General features: G+C 36.6%; 1 protein-coding gene across 5 annotated transcripts in view; it reads left to right on the forward strand.

Moving 5' to 3' along the window:
* CHD9 (chromodomain helicase DNA binding protein 9) overlaps nt 1–13,444 on the forward strand; it is an 87,199-nt gene that overhangs the window by 54,429 nt on the left and 19,326 nt on the right. For all 5 annotated transcript variants that reach the window (XM_082289829.1, XM_082289831.1, XM_082289832.1 and 2 more), the window contains 12 exons: nt 666–787; nt 2,032–2,275; nt 3,362–3,538; nt 4,347–4,490; nt 4,589–4,844; nt 5,654–5,864; nt 7,862–8,057; nt 8,798–8,965; nt 9,542–9,721; nt 11,035–11,145; nt 11,823–12,019; nt 12,800–12,999. In XM_082289829.1, coding sequence (XP_082145955.1) covers nt 666–787; nt 2,032–2,275; nt 3,362–3,538; nt 4,347–4,490; nt 4,589–4,844; nt 5,654–5,864; nt 7,862–8,057; nt 8,798–8,965; nt 9,542–9,721; nt 11,035–11,145; nt 11,823–12,019; nt 12,800–12,999 — 2,206 coding nt within the window. The remainder of the gene's footprint in view (nt 1–665; nt 788–2,031; nt 2,276–3,361; nt 3,539–4,346; nt 4,491–4,588; nt 4,845–5,653; nt 5,865–7,861; nt 8,058–8,797; nt 8,966–9,541; nt 9,722–11,034; nt 11,146–11,822; nt 12,020–12,799; nt 13,000–13,444) is intronic.

Genomic DNA, 13,444 nt, shown 5'->3' on the forward strand with positions numbered 1-13,444 from the left:
TTTGCATCCTGATCCTGCAGATGCTGATGCTGACTTTGGTCTGATCCCTTGGGGAAATCTATTCAGGACACTAAACCTCTCAGAAGTTTGCATATTTTTGTACTCCTGACCCTGGCTTCCTGCATTGGCTGTGGGACAGAGTGGTCAGCATTGACCAGGGCAAGTGCAGAAGGGAGAGGGTAAGATCACAGTAACTGTGTAGATGCCCAGACTGCTTCAGCATCAGCATTCAGAGCTACCTAAGACTTCAGGGGTGTTGGTAATCCCAAATACTCAGTTAGCTTTCTTGTAGGTCAGCTGCCTGTTCTTAGAGCTGCCAAAGTGAAATTTCAAGTAGTCTTGAAATATCATATATAAATGAATTGGTGTGTCATATTATTCCTGCCAAAGTATTTGTATTCTACTTCTCAGAAACTAGTTGCTTGATTTTATTATAATATAGACTTAATTTTAAAAGTAACAATTCATAGAGAAAAATTAAATACAAATTTCAGGTTTCTGCAGACTATTAACTAGTAAATGATGTTAACAATGACACTTTACTTTTAAGTTTGAATAATAACATTCTAAATCTAAAGTGATACACTCACAAAGTAGTGCAGTTAGATATTTCGGAAAAATAAAGCATATATCAACCTGTATGTATATTAATCTTTCCCTTAAAGGATCGACCGCCTCCAAACTCCTGGAAGAAGATAGAACAGTCCAGGGAATATAAAAATGGCAATCAGCTCAGGGAATATCAACTGGAAGGACTTAACTGGCTCCTATTCAACTGGTACAATAGGTATATGCATGGAATATTTTTTAATGTAGATTTTGAACCATATGGAGTGAATTGCTGTTATTTGGTATAAATACTGTTTTAACTAAAAAAATTGCAATTTCTCTGCTTATAGCTAAAAGGATGTAACTGGAACAAACTTCTCTCCCTTTGGGTGTGCAAGGATGTTTTTATCTACAAAAATTAGTAAAATATTAAAATAATGCAACTAACATTTTTAATGGCTAAACTTTCATAACTAAATTTTCAATGGCTATGAGGAAATTAAAACAAAAACAAGAAAAGTGCAAGCTTTCAGAATTTTTGAAACTGGGAAATGCATCTTTTAAAATGATTGCTAGAAATAGTATGTATTTCAAAAAAAGTTACCTCTCTTCAATAAAGCTAGTAAATAATCTTATTATCTGAATTTTAAGCTAAAAGTTAACTTTGTTCATTAATGCTATGTGATATGAGCAGGAATATAATCACTTTGAAGATCTTTTCCAGAATGATGTATTTTCTCTGTATCTAAGTTGAATTTCTATTAATGAATCTTCCTGCTTGCTGTATTTTCAAACTTCCAGTTGCGTGTCCCTCATAGAGATGGTGGCAGCAGGCATAGCATTTACCATTAATCTGCAGAAGGAAATCTGATTTTAATTCTCATTCAAGCAGTGCAGAGCTGTGTGACACCTGCAAACTGAGTGAAGGGCTGGAATGTATGGCTGAGGGCAACCATGGAGTGGTACTTCATGCAGTAACTTAGTTATAGGCATCTGTCTAGTTCTGGAATCAAAAAGGGAAATCTGTTAATGATGCTCTAATGGACTCCTTTCATGTGAGTGTAGCTGGGATACTTCCCACCTATGATTTCTAGGGAATCTTCATTAATTTCTAGCAGTTTTGTCAAGGTGAATGTGCATGTACGAAAGCTGCTTAATTTAAATTCCTTTAATTAGGGCAGAGGTAGTCCCAAAAGAATACTTCTGAAATATTTTTGTAGGAGAACTTCATGGAACACTCCATTCTCAGGTTTTGACGATGCTAAACCTGATGCAAAGCTTTACACAAAAGTTTTGTGAGCATTCTTTCACCTTAACAAGGGAACACTTGCAAGGATCTTTTTGCAGTTCCTCGGTTTTGACTGTTGTTGTAAACTGGTATATTTGAGCTTTGTTTTTGTAAATTGCTCATTGTAGTAACAGCTTTAGGGTGGTCTGTACTTTCTTTGATGGTAGTAACAAATAAATATTTTTTGCTTTCAGGCGAAATTGCATTTTAGCAGATGAAATGGGCCTTGGCAAAACCATTCAGTCCATTACGTTCCTGTATGAAATCCTCCTGACTGGTATAAGAGGCCCTTTCCTGATCATAGCTCCGCTTTCCACTATAACAAACTGGGAGAGAGAATTCCGCACGTGGACCGACCTGAATGTTGTGGTGTACCACGGAAGTATGATCAGCAGGCAGATGATTCAGCAGTATGAGATGTACTTCAGGGACTCCCAGGTATTGTAAAGTCACTTGTGTGCAGTAACTCACCCAAAATATGGTTCAGGTGGCAGTAATGACAAGTGTATTTGACAATATCTGTGTGTTTATCTTGGTGAAAGTCATTTCATGTTCCAGGATGTTACATATGAGCATCTTCAACAAATGCTTACTGGGTAAATTTAGTGGCACTGTTTTGCAGCAAGATGTGTGTGTTGTTTCACTGTGCTGAGTAGTTTTGCAATTGAATAGCAGTGATGCTGATACTCTTGTGGAGATTAAAGTGTACACAGATGGTTACAGTTGGGTCCTGAATTTGAAGAGCAGGGAGAAAGAAAACAATACTAATTAAGCTCTGCTACCTTTATGTAGCTGTTGATTTCCTTTTGCTGGTGTTAACTGTGTGCAGTTTGCTTTTCAGTCTGAAATATGTACCCTTAAATGGCATGAGAAAACCTTGAAATCTCATTATTTTAAAAGGGTTTTGTTTTCATTTTTTATATATTGTGCATAATTTTTTTTTTAATTGTCATGGTATTTCTTCAAAATTGATAAGGCTGAGAACTTCTTATTAATTAGTGCTAAATATCAAAATGACGTTTGTCTGGTGAGTTTTTCTATACTGCCTTGCTGAAGGCCTTACATATTCTCCTTGTCAGACCAATGGAGTAAACTGGATAAAAAGTTTTCATTTAGCTCTCAGGTGGAACTGTGATTACTTACTGTATGACTGCTAACTGTATTTATGTCATATATTTTGATTGACTGACTGTAGAATTTTTCCAGTCACTCTTTCAGATTTTCTCAGGGTTAAAAATGGGGTTTTATCTACATACACCTTCTGAAACAGTTCTGTTAGATGGTATATCTGTAATTCAAAAGTGGTTAAAATTTTACTGTTCGTTAGATAATACCAGATTTGGGTCCATGAATATTACTCTTTAGTATTAGTTAGAGAGTTACAAAGATTAATAAATGTGATGGCAAAGCAATTTATAATGTAAAATCCAGTGTCTGACTCCTGGCAGAATTTCAACAACAAAATCTGTAAATTGAGTAGATGGGAGGGAATGTAACAAATTGTGTGTGTTGATGAATTTCTAGGGCCGTATTGTTCGAGGTACCTACAGGTTCCAGGCCATTATTACAACTTTTGAAATGATTCTTGGTGGGTGTCCAGAATTAAATGCAATCGAGTGGCGGTGCGTTATTATTGATGAAGCTCACAGACTGAAGAATAAAAACTGCAAACTTTTGGAAGGACTAAAATTAATGAATCTTGTGAGTAACTACAGTTCACTTCTTGGGGTTGATTTTAGTTCAGTATAGTATGATAATAAATAAAAAATTTGCTTTACATGCCGAAAAAGACCTCTCAAGTGGTATTTCTTGAGAGATAACTATTCCTGATACTCTTCAAACATATGTGGTTTTGATAGCTGATGCCGGTATATTTTTGATTAAACAAAATGTGGCAAGTTCTCACTGTAAGCATAATCTATTTCTGATGATACTGTTACATCGTTTTAGTTTTGATTAGGATGAAAATATAATTTCAATTTTGCTTTTGTTTTTGTGCAATGTGTTAAAATCTGGAAAGTATTTTAAGCAAATTATTTAACAATAAAAGCAAGCAAGTAGTGGAATTTTAAACAGATTTATTGTCTAGTACAGTAGTTAAGATTTTTTAAAGCAGATAACTACCATGTATCAGATGCACCAGGACTAGTTTTGCAGTTTTTTATTGCTTCATTATTACTTTCTTTTGGGTTCTCAGAAGTCATCTAAATTGCTTTCTTATACGTGCTTAGTGTATACTTTCCACGCTGTAGAGAGGGAGGATTATAAAGGTGTGAATATTACCGGGGAAGTCAGTGTGTTCACTCATTCTTTCATTACAGATGTAGGGAGAAAAAATTTAAAGAAAAGCTACTAGAAAATACTAGTGTTTTTTAAATAAATCTTATCTGTATTACCTGTGTTCTTAGTGACACACAGAACTGGTATTTTTGGGGTTTGATGCTCAGACGTAAACATTTTGGCGTATGTGTGCATATCAGGTTATGTAAGGTTTTTTTTCTTTTTCTAGGAGCATAAAGTGCTGTTAACAGGTACCCCACTGCAGAACACAGTAGAAGAGTTATTTAGCCTCCTTCATTTCCTGGAACCATTGCGTTTTCCTGCTGAATCTACGTTCATGCAAGAGTTCGGAGACCTTAAAACAGAGGAACAGGTATAAGTTCATCGGAGCTTTAGTGTTTAAGAGGGTCTTCCTTTTAATTGAGCTACAGTATCACCTTATGTTCCAACAAACGGTTGTGCTTCCTTTAGGTTCAGAAACTACAAGCTATCCTGAAACCCATGATGCTCAGGAGATTAAAAGAAGATGTAGAAAAAAAGCTGGCTCCTAAGGAGGAAACTATAATTGAAGTAGAACTAACTAATATTCAGAAGAAATATTACCGAGCTATTTTGGAGAAAAATTTTGCTTTCTTATCCAAAGGAGCAGGGCAAGCAAATGTACCCAATCTGGTTAACACTATGATGGAACTCAGAAAGTGTTGTAATCACCCTTATCTCATCAAAGGTAAATACAGGATAAGAACTGATTTTTTTAAACTTTTTTATTTTTATTTAAAATATGTAAGAATTTTGTAATAATTTGTTGATGTTTTCTTCATATTTTCCAAGGATTGGATTAGGTAGAAACATTTTTTTGATAGTTACAGGACAAACTTGTGAGATATTTGCATATTTGAGGCCTGAAGCTTGAACTTTTTCTGTAGGATTACACAGAACATTTAGAAGCAGTTATCTGATGGAAATGGTACAGCTCTTTACAAGCTGTATGAACAAGAACTTTAAGGTCTAAGTTTTAAAATGAATGCTTCTTTCAAGTTATATGATCTCTGTCAGTGTTCAGTGCTTTTCTCACTTACTGATAACTGATGTTTTTCCTGACTTGCAAAAAAAAGACACTTCACGCTCCAAAAGTTCTGGCTGTGGTTTCAGAAGTAGTATTCAAAATACTGGGTTATTTTCAAAGACTCATGACCCATTTAAAATATCACAAAGAGAAAAGAACTTTTTTTTTTTTGTAGGTTTTTTTACATAATACTTGAGAATAAATATTTCAGTTTCTGAAATTTGGAGGAGGGGGGTTCACCTCATCCAAGGTGTTTGTTCTGTTTAAAAACTTAAAACTTGTTTTCAAAGCTGATAAATGTAAATGTTCTTGCTTAGACTTCAGACCTATCCAGAACTCTGTTCTGTTTCCATCAGCGCCTAAAGGGGAATATTTAGAGTACAGCACTGATTTTGGTAACTTAGATTTGAATGTATGTGGAGATATTTGTGTAAATACACCTATAGATATGGAAATACATCCTTTGATAGGTGCTGAAGAGAAGATCCTTGGAGAGTTTAAAGAAACATACAGTCCAAGTGCTCCTGACTTTCACCTGCAAGCAATGATCCAGTCTGCTGGGAAATTGGTTCTTATTGATAAGCTTCTTCCAAAAATGAAAGCAGGAGGCCACAAGGTCCTTATCTTCTCTCAAATGGTGCGCTGCCTTGATATTTTGGAGGATTACCTTATACATAAAAGGTAAGATTCATATTCTGTATCCTGTAGTGTATTGTTGTGTGAATGGTAGTGCAGGATTAATGACAGCAGCACACCAAAGCTGGGAGTTGTTTTGTTTGCTAATCAGTGTGAAACTTTGTGTTCTGTGTTCATTTGTTCACTGACTAACTAAAAACTTCAGAGGAAAACTGAGGAGAGGTTGTCCAATTTGAGTAAACGATGTGCCTTCACTTTGTTGCTTTTTCCATTAAACATTCAATTATGTATATACTGGTTTTACATTTTCTGTCAGAAACCAAGTAAATTCAAGCTTATCATTGCTTGTCCAAACCCCAGGAAGCACTGAATGTGTTCTTCACTTACACGGTGTTGAACTGGAACCAGATGGATCCAAGATACAGCTCCTTGCTTCAAAAGGAGTATAAGCACAAAATGATAAACAGCTGGAGATGTGTTTTTTATTAATGTAAAAGTGCAAATGTTCTTCCTATCTTTCCTAAATTGACTGCTTTGAATTTTGCAGTAGAGCTGGACTCCCAGCCATAAACCTGCTCCATAAGCTGGCTTTGGTCATCACATGTAATTGCACCCTCTGATTATTACTGACTGTTGACTCAATGAAAATGAAATGCTTATTTGGGCATATGACTAAATAAATGCATAAAACCTTAAACTTGGTTACAATCAGTAGTTGCTGTATCAACCTGAAAATCTGTAACAAGGCATAGTTCTTGTTTTACAAGTGGATTGTTGCAATGTACATACTGCTTTGAAGTGTGTAGTTGTCAGTGAACTACATCATAGTAACACAGATTTAACATGTTGAAAAACAAAAATTATTAATGTTAAGCCTTCCTGCAGTGGATACTGAAATACTGGATAGTAGATTATTTTAATTCCTCTTTTGGTGATAGTTTTATATTAAGGCTGTCTGTTGGAACTGGGAGTGCAACAGTTTCTGTGTTTTATTTTAAAAAATTAATTTTAACTTCATAGTAGTACTTATAATTCAGTATGGAAAATATTCCTTCTTCTGCAGCGTTGTTACATTTAGACCAGTGAATCATATCTACAGGTGGAATCTTCTGAAATCCATAGAAGCCGAAATTTGCTCTGTGCTGCCATTTGGTTAGAAATGCTGGAGTGCACACATGAGCAGACTTAGCACTTGACAGAATTCAGGCCTGTAGGAGATAGATGGCTGCCTGCCAGAATGCCTGTGGTCCTGTGGATTATCTGCTGTGCCATTTTATAGCTGATGAGAAGAAAAATGGTTGTGAAGCTTTTTGACTACTAGATACACATTCAGCATCTTATTCAGTTTACAAGTACGGAAGAATTTGCTCCCTTTTTAAGCATTTTACTTGATTTCAGAAGTCTCTAAGCAGTCTTTCTAATTGTCAAAGTTAACAAATGACAGTTTTACTTCAGGCTTGAAAATTTGCTGGGTTAAGTCTAGGAAGCCTTGGTAAAGACTTTTAGAGGTGCTGTCATGTCATTTTTGTTACATTTCTCTTCAGCTTTACAGAATCAATATGCTTTTGTCCAGTGACAGCTCACCAAATTCTGCTTTCTGCTGATTACTTGGTTCCCCCTAATGTGTTCAGACAATTTGGTGTATAATACAAGAGTCCACTGTCCTGCCTCTGTGATCCTAGACCGGGATCCAAGGACAGTATGTGAAAAACTTGAGCGTCTACATAGGACAGGGTGTGTTCTAATGCAACTGAGTGCCATGGTAATATATGTATAATCAGGTAGTTGCTTAGTGGACAAAATGCAGAAGAACTTGTCTTAAAATGCTCAGTGTTTGGACTTGCTGATGTGTGTTGGTGCTACAGACATGCAGGTTCTGACGTGATTCTTGGTTCTGTTACCCACTGCTAATTAGAGTTAGTCTTCTTAACTTTCCTTCTCTGTAAAGAATAAATCTGTAAGCAGTAGATCTGTTCAAATCCACCCTTAAATGATAAAAACGTTTGTAATGCTTTGTGTGTTGTATCTGTGGCTGTTGGCAGGTATTTGTACGAGCGAATCGACGGGCGCGTGCGAGGGAACCTCAGGCAAGCTGCCATCGACCGCTTCAGCAAACCAGACTCAGATCGCTTTGTCTTCCTCCTCTGCACCAGGGCTGGGGGCCTGGGCATCAACTTGACTGCAGCAGATACCTGTATCATTTTTGATTCTGACTGGAATCCTCAAAATGACCTGCAGGTAAATTTCTTTGGTAGTGAGCCCTAATTAAACCCGATGGATGAAAATTTCATCACTTTGAATATTGTCTCTGTTTGAACACACGTAATTTTAAAACATTCATGTTTCTAAGGCATGTGTTTAAAGTTTTTTGATGTCTTCTATTCTGAACAGATTTCATTTGGTTGGGAACTTTTTCTTTCAAATTGGTGACATTTGAAAAATGCAACACAGTTAAAGTCAGTGAGTTGATAAAACCCTTAAGAATTGATGACACTGTGAACCTGGGGGCTATATGTTGGATGAACTGACTGACACAATTTATGGAAATAGAGGTGTTCAGTTGAAACATAATATACAGAAAAGGATTAATATGCATTAAGTAAAAGTGAATTAATCAAATCTAGGAATTGGATGCTGGAATTGAAATAATTCTCAAGTTGCAACTCCTTTACTGTTCATATCTGGAGATCAGATAATTTAGGAGCTAGCAGGTCTTTTTACCTGGTGTTACTGCAAGGGAAGTACCAGTCAGGAGCATTCAGCACAGGTCATTCATCTGTGTTTTACTTGCTACACTGTTCAGAAAACTGTTCATAATGTGTAAAATGTCTGATAGCTTCTGTTTGCGTATTGACTCCTTTTGAGTTCATGCTCTTGTTTTTGGCTTGGGCTACAACAGAAACAGGTTTTTAAAAATCAGTATCTCATTCTCCTAGGTAAGTCTAATTTCTAACTGCCCTTTTCCCATCCTTCCAAAGGCTCAAGCCCGATGCCACAGGATTGGTCAGAACAAAGCAGTGAAGGTCTACAGGCTGATTACACGTAATTCCTATGAGAGAGAGATGTTTGACAGAGCAAGTCTGAAGCTGGGACTGGATAAGGCTGTCTTGCAGAGTATGAGTGGAAGAGAAAACAGTGTTGGTGGTGTATGTAGATTTATTTCCTGAAATAACCTTCCTTTTGCTTTTGTAATCATGTGGGAATTACTTTAAATCACAGAAGCTGCCACTTTTCGCTTTTTCTCTCATTTGCATCTCCATTCTGTTTTCTGATGTGGACTAGCAATATAGTTGATACAATTTTAAATATAGTCAGTTATTCTGATAAATCTTTCACTGTTTCTTGCCTCGTCAAGTTCAAGGTAGATAATGTCAAAGTTTAAAACAAGGAAAAAGATTTCTCTTTGTTTCCTTGTATCTTCTCATATTAATATAATGTGTTACTTTAATGTAAGTATGAACAGGTAATTCTTTTAAGCATGCACATCATGGTTTTGAGACTAGCCAAAGGAAAAGAGAGACATACTTCTAAAAATGTGTACTGTAACCACCTAATTTATTGTTTCAGCTGTTAGCTAGACTTTGCTCTTAGCTTTTAATACTCCAGAGTTAGGCTTATAAATCATAAGGCACAGCTGGGTTGTGGAAAGATGTGAAAGAGGAAGGGAAAAGACTTCCAGGATTTTTTTTCTTAACTGTCTAAACCCAATTTTATTTGCTCAGATCCAACAACTCTCCAAAAAAGAAATAGAAGACTTGCTTCGAAGAGGTGCCTATGGTGCCATTATGGATGAAGAAGATGAAGGCTCCAAGTTCTGTGAGGAAGACATTGACCAGATTCTGCAGCGTCGGACTAAAACGATCACAATTGAATCCGAGGGAAGAGGTTCCACGTTTGCCAAGGTGCAGAACAGCAGGATGTTCTGTGACAGTACAGAGCTGTAAATGTGGCTGGATGTTGAAGAGTTTAGGCTTTATTTTTAAATTAAGTTTACTTGTGTTTAATGGGTGTGTGTGTTAGGTACATATTTTGGGTTCTTGTATCTGTATGTTTATGTTAACGTGCACATAAAAAATCCAATTGGCACAGACAGATTTTGTAAATGCCAGGTGCAAGGAGCATGCTTGAACAAAGATGAGTAATGGATCTGTACTGCTTTGGAAAAGGCTGGGGGTTGTGTGAAATATAACAAGCTGCATTAACCAAGAATATTAAAACAAATTTGTTTATAGATCTATTTGTATTTAGATACAGTAAGAGCAGGGGAAGATATATATGACAATAGTTATTAAGGTTAAAAATGGTCAGGCTTATTCTAAAAATGCGTAAACAAAGGATATATTTTGAACCTTAATCTTTTTTGGTCAGAATTGGAAAAGCAAAATAAGAAACCTCCTAAAATAGCAGTGAGTGGAGATACTTTTTGTGCATGGGAAGGGGCCTGAGAGTGTAAAATACAAGCAGTAAAACTGAGCTTGGGGTGTGGGCACTTCATGAATGCAATTGTGAGAATTCCAAAATAATTAAAAAGGCAAAGAAAAAGGAAGACTTGAAATACAGTAGATGTATATTTATATTCTTAAATAGCAATATTTAAAAATATTATTTATTTACATGTTTATTTAGGTTTTCTTATATCTTGCTGATTATGGCTTAAATAAGAATTAGGTTTCTAAAGATCATCATCACTGTCTTTTTATCAAAAGAGTTAGAAATTTTTGTATATATTTACTCTTTTCCCAAATGCAGTGTATCAGGGTTTTTTAAATGCCTTCTGAAATTAAGCCTATTCCATGTACTCAGGCTTTGATTGTTGGCAGCTTAAGCGCCCCTTTGAAATTTCCCTCAAGCGAGTACTTCTGCATGAGATGAAATCCCCAAATGCTGATAAGCCTCTTCAAAAGATTCTTTTTTCTTCCATTCGAGTAATTTAGATTCAGACTTAGAAGCAGAAGAATCTTGCTGCTTAATGTTCTTCTCTCCTGATGGTGCATAAAAGTTCATTAGATTTTTCTGATATATTATGGATCTGATTTTTAAAAATTAAGGGGGAGGAGAGCTTTTGAGTTGCTTTGCAGTGTAAGTAACTTCTAAAGTTTTAACAGCTGCTTGGGAGATTGTTGATGAAATAAGGTCATGCAATCTTCACAGCACTGAGGCAAACTACAAACTTTTGATGTATGATGTCGGTAAACTTTAGTTTTATTTATTACAGGCTAGTTTTGTTGCATCTGGAAACAGGACTGATATTTCACTAGATGATCCCAACTTCTGGCAGAAATGGGCCAAAAAAGCAGAAATAGATATTGAGGCTATCAGTGGTAGAGTAAGTACTTTTTTAATGTGTGTTTTTTCAAGTCCATGCTTGCTGTTGAATTCTGAAATTGCAGGTATGGGATTTCTGGTGCTTTTTGATAAATATTTCAACAAATCAGACTTTTTTGCTGGCTGATTTGTGCATGAGCAGTCAGCCTGCTGATAGCTGTAGTATTTCCTATTTCCCTGCTGTCCTGAAAAAAGTTTGGGCATCTTTGACTTTTGTCAAGGACCTGAAAATGATTGAAAGTATGGAATTTCTTCTGATTGCCCTGTTTCTCTGTCTGTAAATCCTGGACTGGAATCTGCAAAATAAGTGACTAAAACCTGTATAAATTGTATAATACTGCAATCTGTGAAATGCTATGCTTGAAGACATTCCCCATGCATTTGATTCAAAAAGGTTACAGTGCCCCTTGTCTCTCACAAAGCCTGCAGAGTAGTCTGTGTAAGTATTCAGCTCAGATGAGATACTCTGTGTTTGATGTACTGGCATTAGCATATGAAACTTATTTTTTGTTGCCTTAAATACCACAAAATGTTTTACTTGCTCCATGGGTGTTCACTGTGATGTCTTTACAAAATAGCTGTGAGTGACAAGGTATAGGAATTGTTTCTGAGCTGAAGCTGAGCACTTAAGAAAAACTCGACAACTGTTTCTCATGAGGTTTGTTTGCAATTTTGCAGAACAGCCTGGTTATTGATACCCCAAGAATCAGGAAACAAACACGGCCCTTCAGTGCTACAAAAGATGAGCTGGCAGAGCTGTCTGAGGTGGAGAGTGAGGGTGATGAAAAACCAAAGCTCCGCAGGCCGTGTGACCGTTCCAATGGCTATGGAAGGACAGAGTGCTTCCGGGTGGAGAAGAACTTGCTGGTCTATGGGTATTGTGTACATCCTTCTTCATTCTATAAAGTGTTTTAAAAGTACGGTTTTTCCATGTACTAAATTGTATTTGTGGAATAACTTAACTCTATATTGGCAGTAACCTGGTGTGTGTGCAGAGAATGTATTTAGAACAGGAATTTGTCTTGCACCCTGTATAAATCTTCCTGACAATTTGCAATTAAAGAAACATTAAGAAAGAAGGGTGAGAATCTTTCTTCAAATGAGATTATAGCATTTAACATGGGTACTACAGGAGTCTCTCTAAAAATCATTGCAGTAAGTGCTGCAGGCAGACTCGAGACTCCTTAAAAAATGTCTGAAATAAAGCCTTGGTAGGTAACTTGATTTTCATAATTGTAGAACATCTTGCACTTCTGTGAGGCACAAATAGGAACTGAGAATCTAACCAGTTATTTTAAGCATACTGAAATCAGATAAGTTGATTTGGAAATCAAATCTTAGGTCTTCTCTCACCCATCTTACAAGAAAAATAACAGCATTCTTGTCAGAATGAGTTTGCATCAGTTTTGTGTCTTTGAAGTCTACAACAATCATCCATATTTTTTGTAAAGAGGCACTTTTTGTTTAAAACTCTGTTTTAATCAGATGGAGTTATGTTGCAAATGTTACTTTCTTATTTCCACTCAGTAACTTAAGCTGAAAGAAAAAAGTTGAAAGCTAAGTATTTTAGAGAACAATCCCCTTTTGTAAGAGGAGTCTGTAGCTCCCCCAGTGCTCCACTTCCAGGTGCTGATCTGTGTTTCACTTTGGGCCAGGTGGGGTCGATGGAGAGAAATTCTGTCCCATGGTCGCTTCAAGAGGCAGCTGAATGAACAGGATGTGGAGATAATTTGCCGAGCCCTGTTAGCCTATTGTCTTGTTCACTACAGAGGGGATGAGAAAATAAAGAGTTTTATATGGGATCTCATCACCCCAACAGAGGATGGACAAACACGAGAGTTACAGAACCACCTTGGTAAGGACTTAATGTGTTTGTGCAGTTAAACAGCTTCATATGTGTGCCTGTGGTACTGGGATAAAAACAGCTAAAAACCCTCTCTGAACACACCTACTTGAAATAAATGGGATTTATTTCAAACACACAGAGTTCAGCCGATTCAAGTGTCATTTCTGCTTTGCCTTGGATTTCATGGCTTACCCAAATGGTGCTTGGTGTGAGCTTTCATTTCAGTTCGTAGGAAGCTATTCTGTTTCACAGTAGGTAACAGACAACACACTCCTCTTTTGCCCCCTCTCCTGTTTTGTCCTTACTGGCTATATGTTCTCCAGAGATGCTCTGAGATAAAAAAAGATTCATGTCCAGAGCCTGATGTTAGTGTTGTTCCTGCCCTGTAGATCACAATACCTGCATAGGATATGGGAACTGTAGGAATCATGGGCATCTATATCTATACCTTTAA

Source organism: Coloeus monedula, assembly GCF_965178545.1.
Source record: "Coloeus monedula genome assembly, chromosome: 13".
NCBI lineage: Eukaryota > Metazoa > Chordata > Aves > Passeriformes > Corvidae > Coloeus > Coloeus monedula.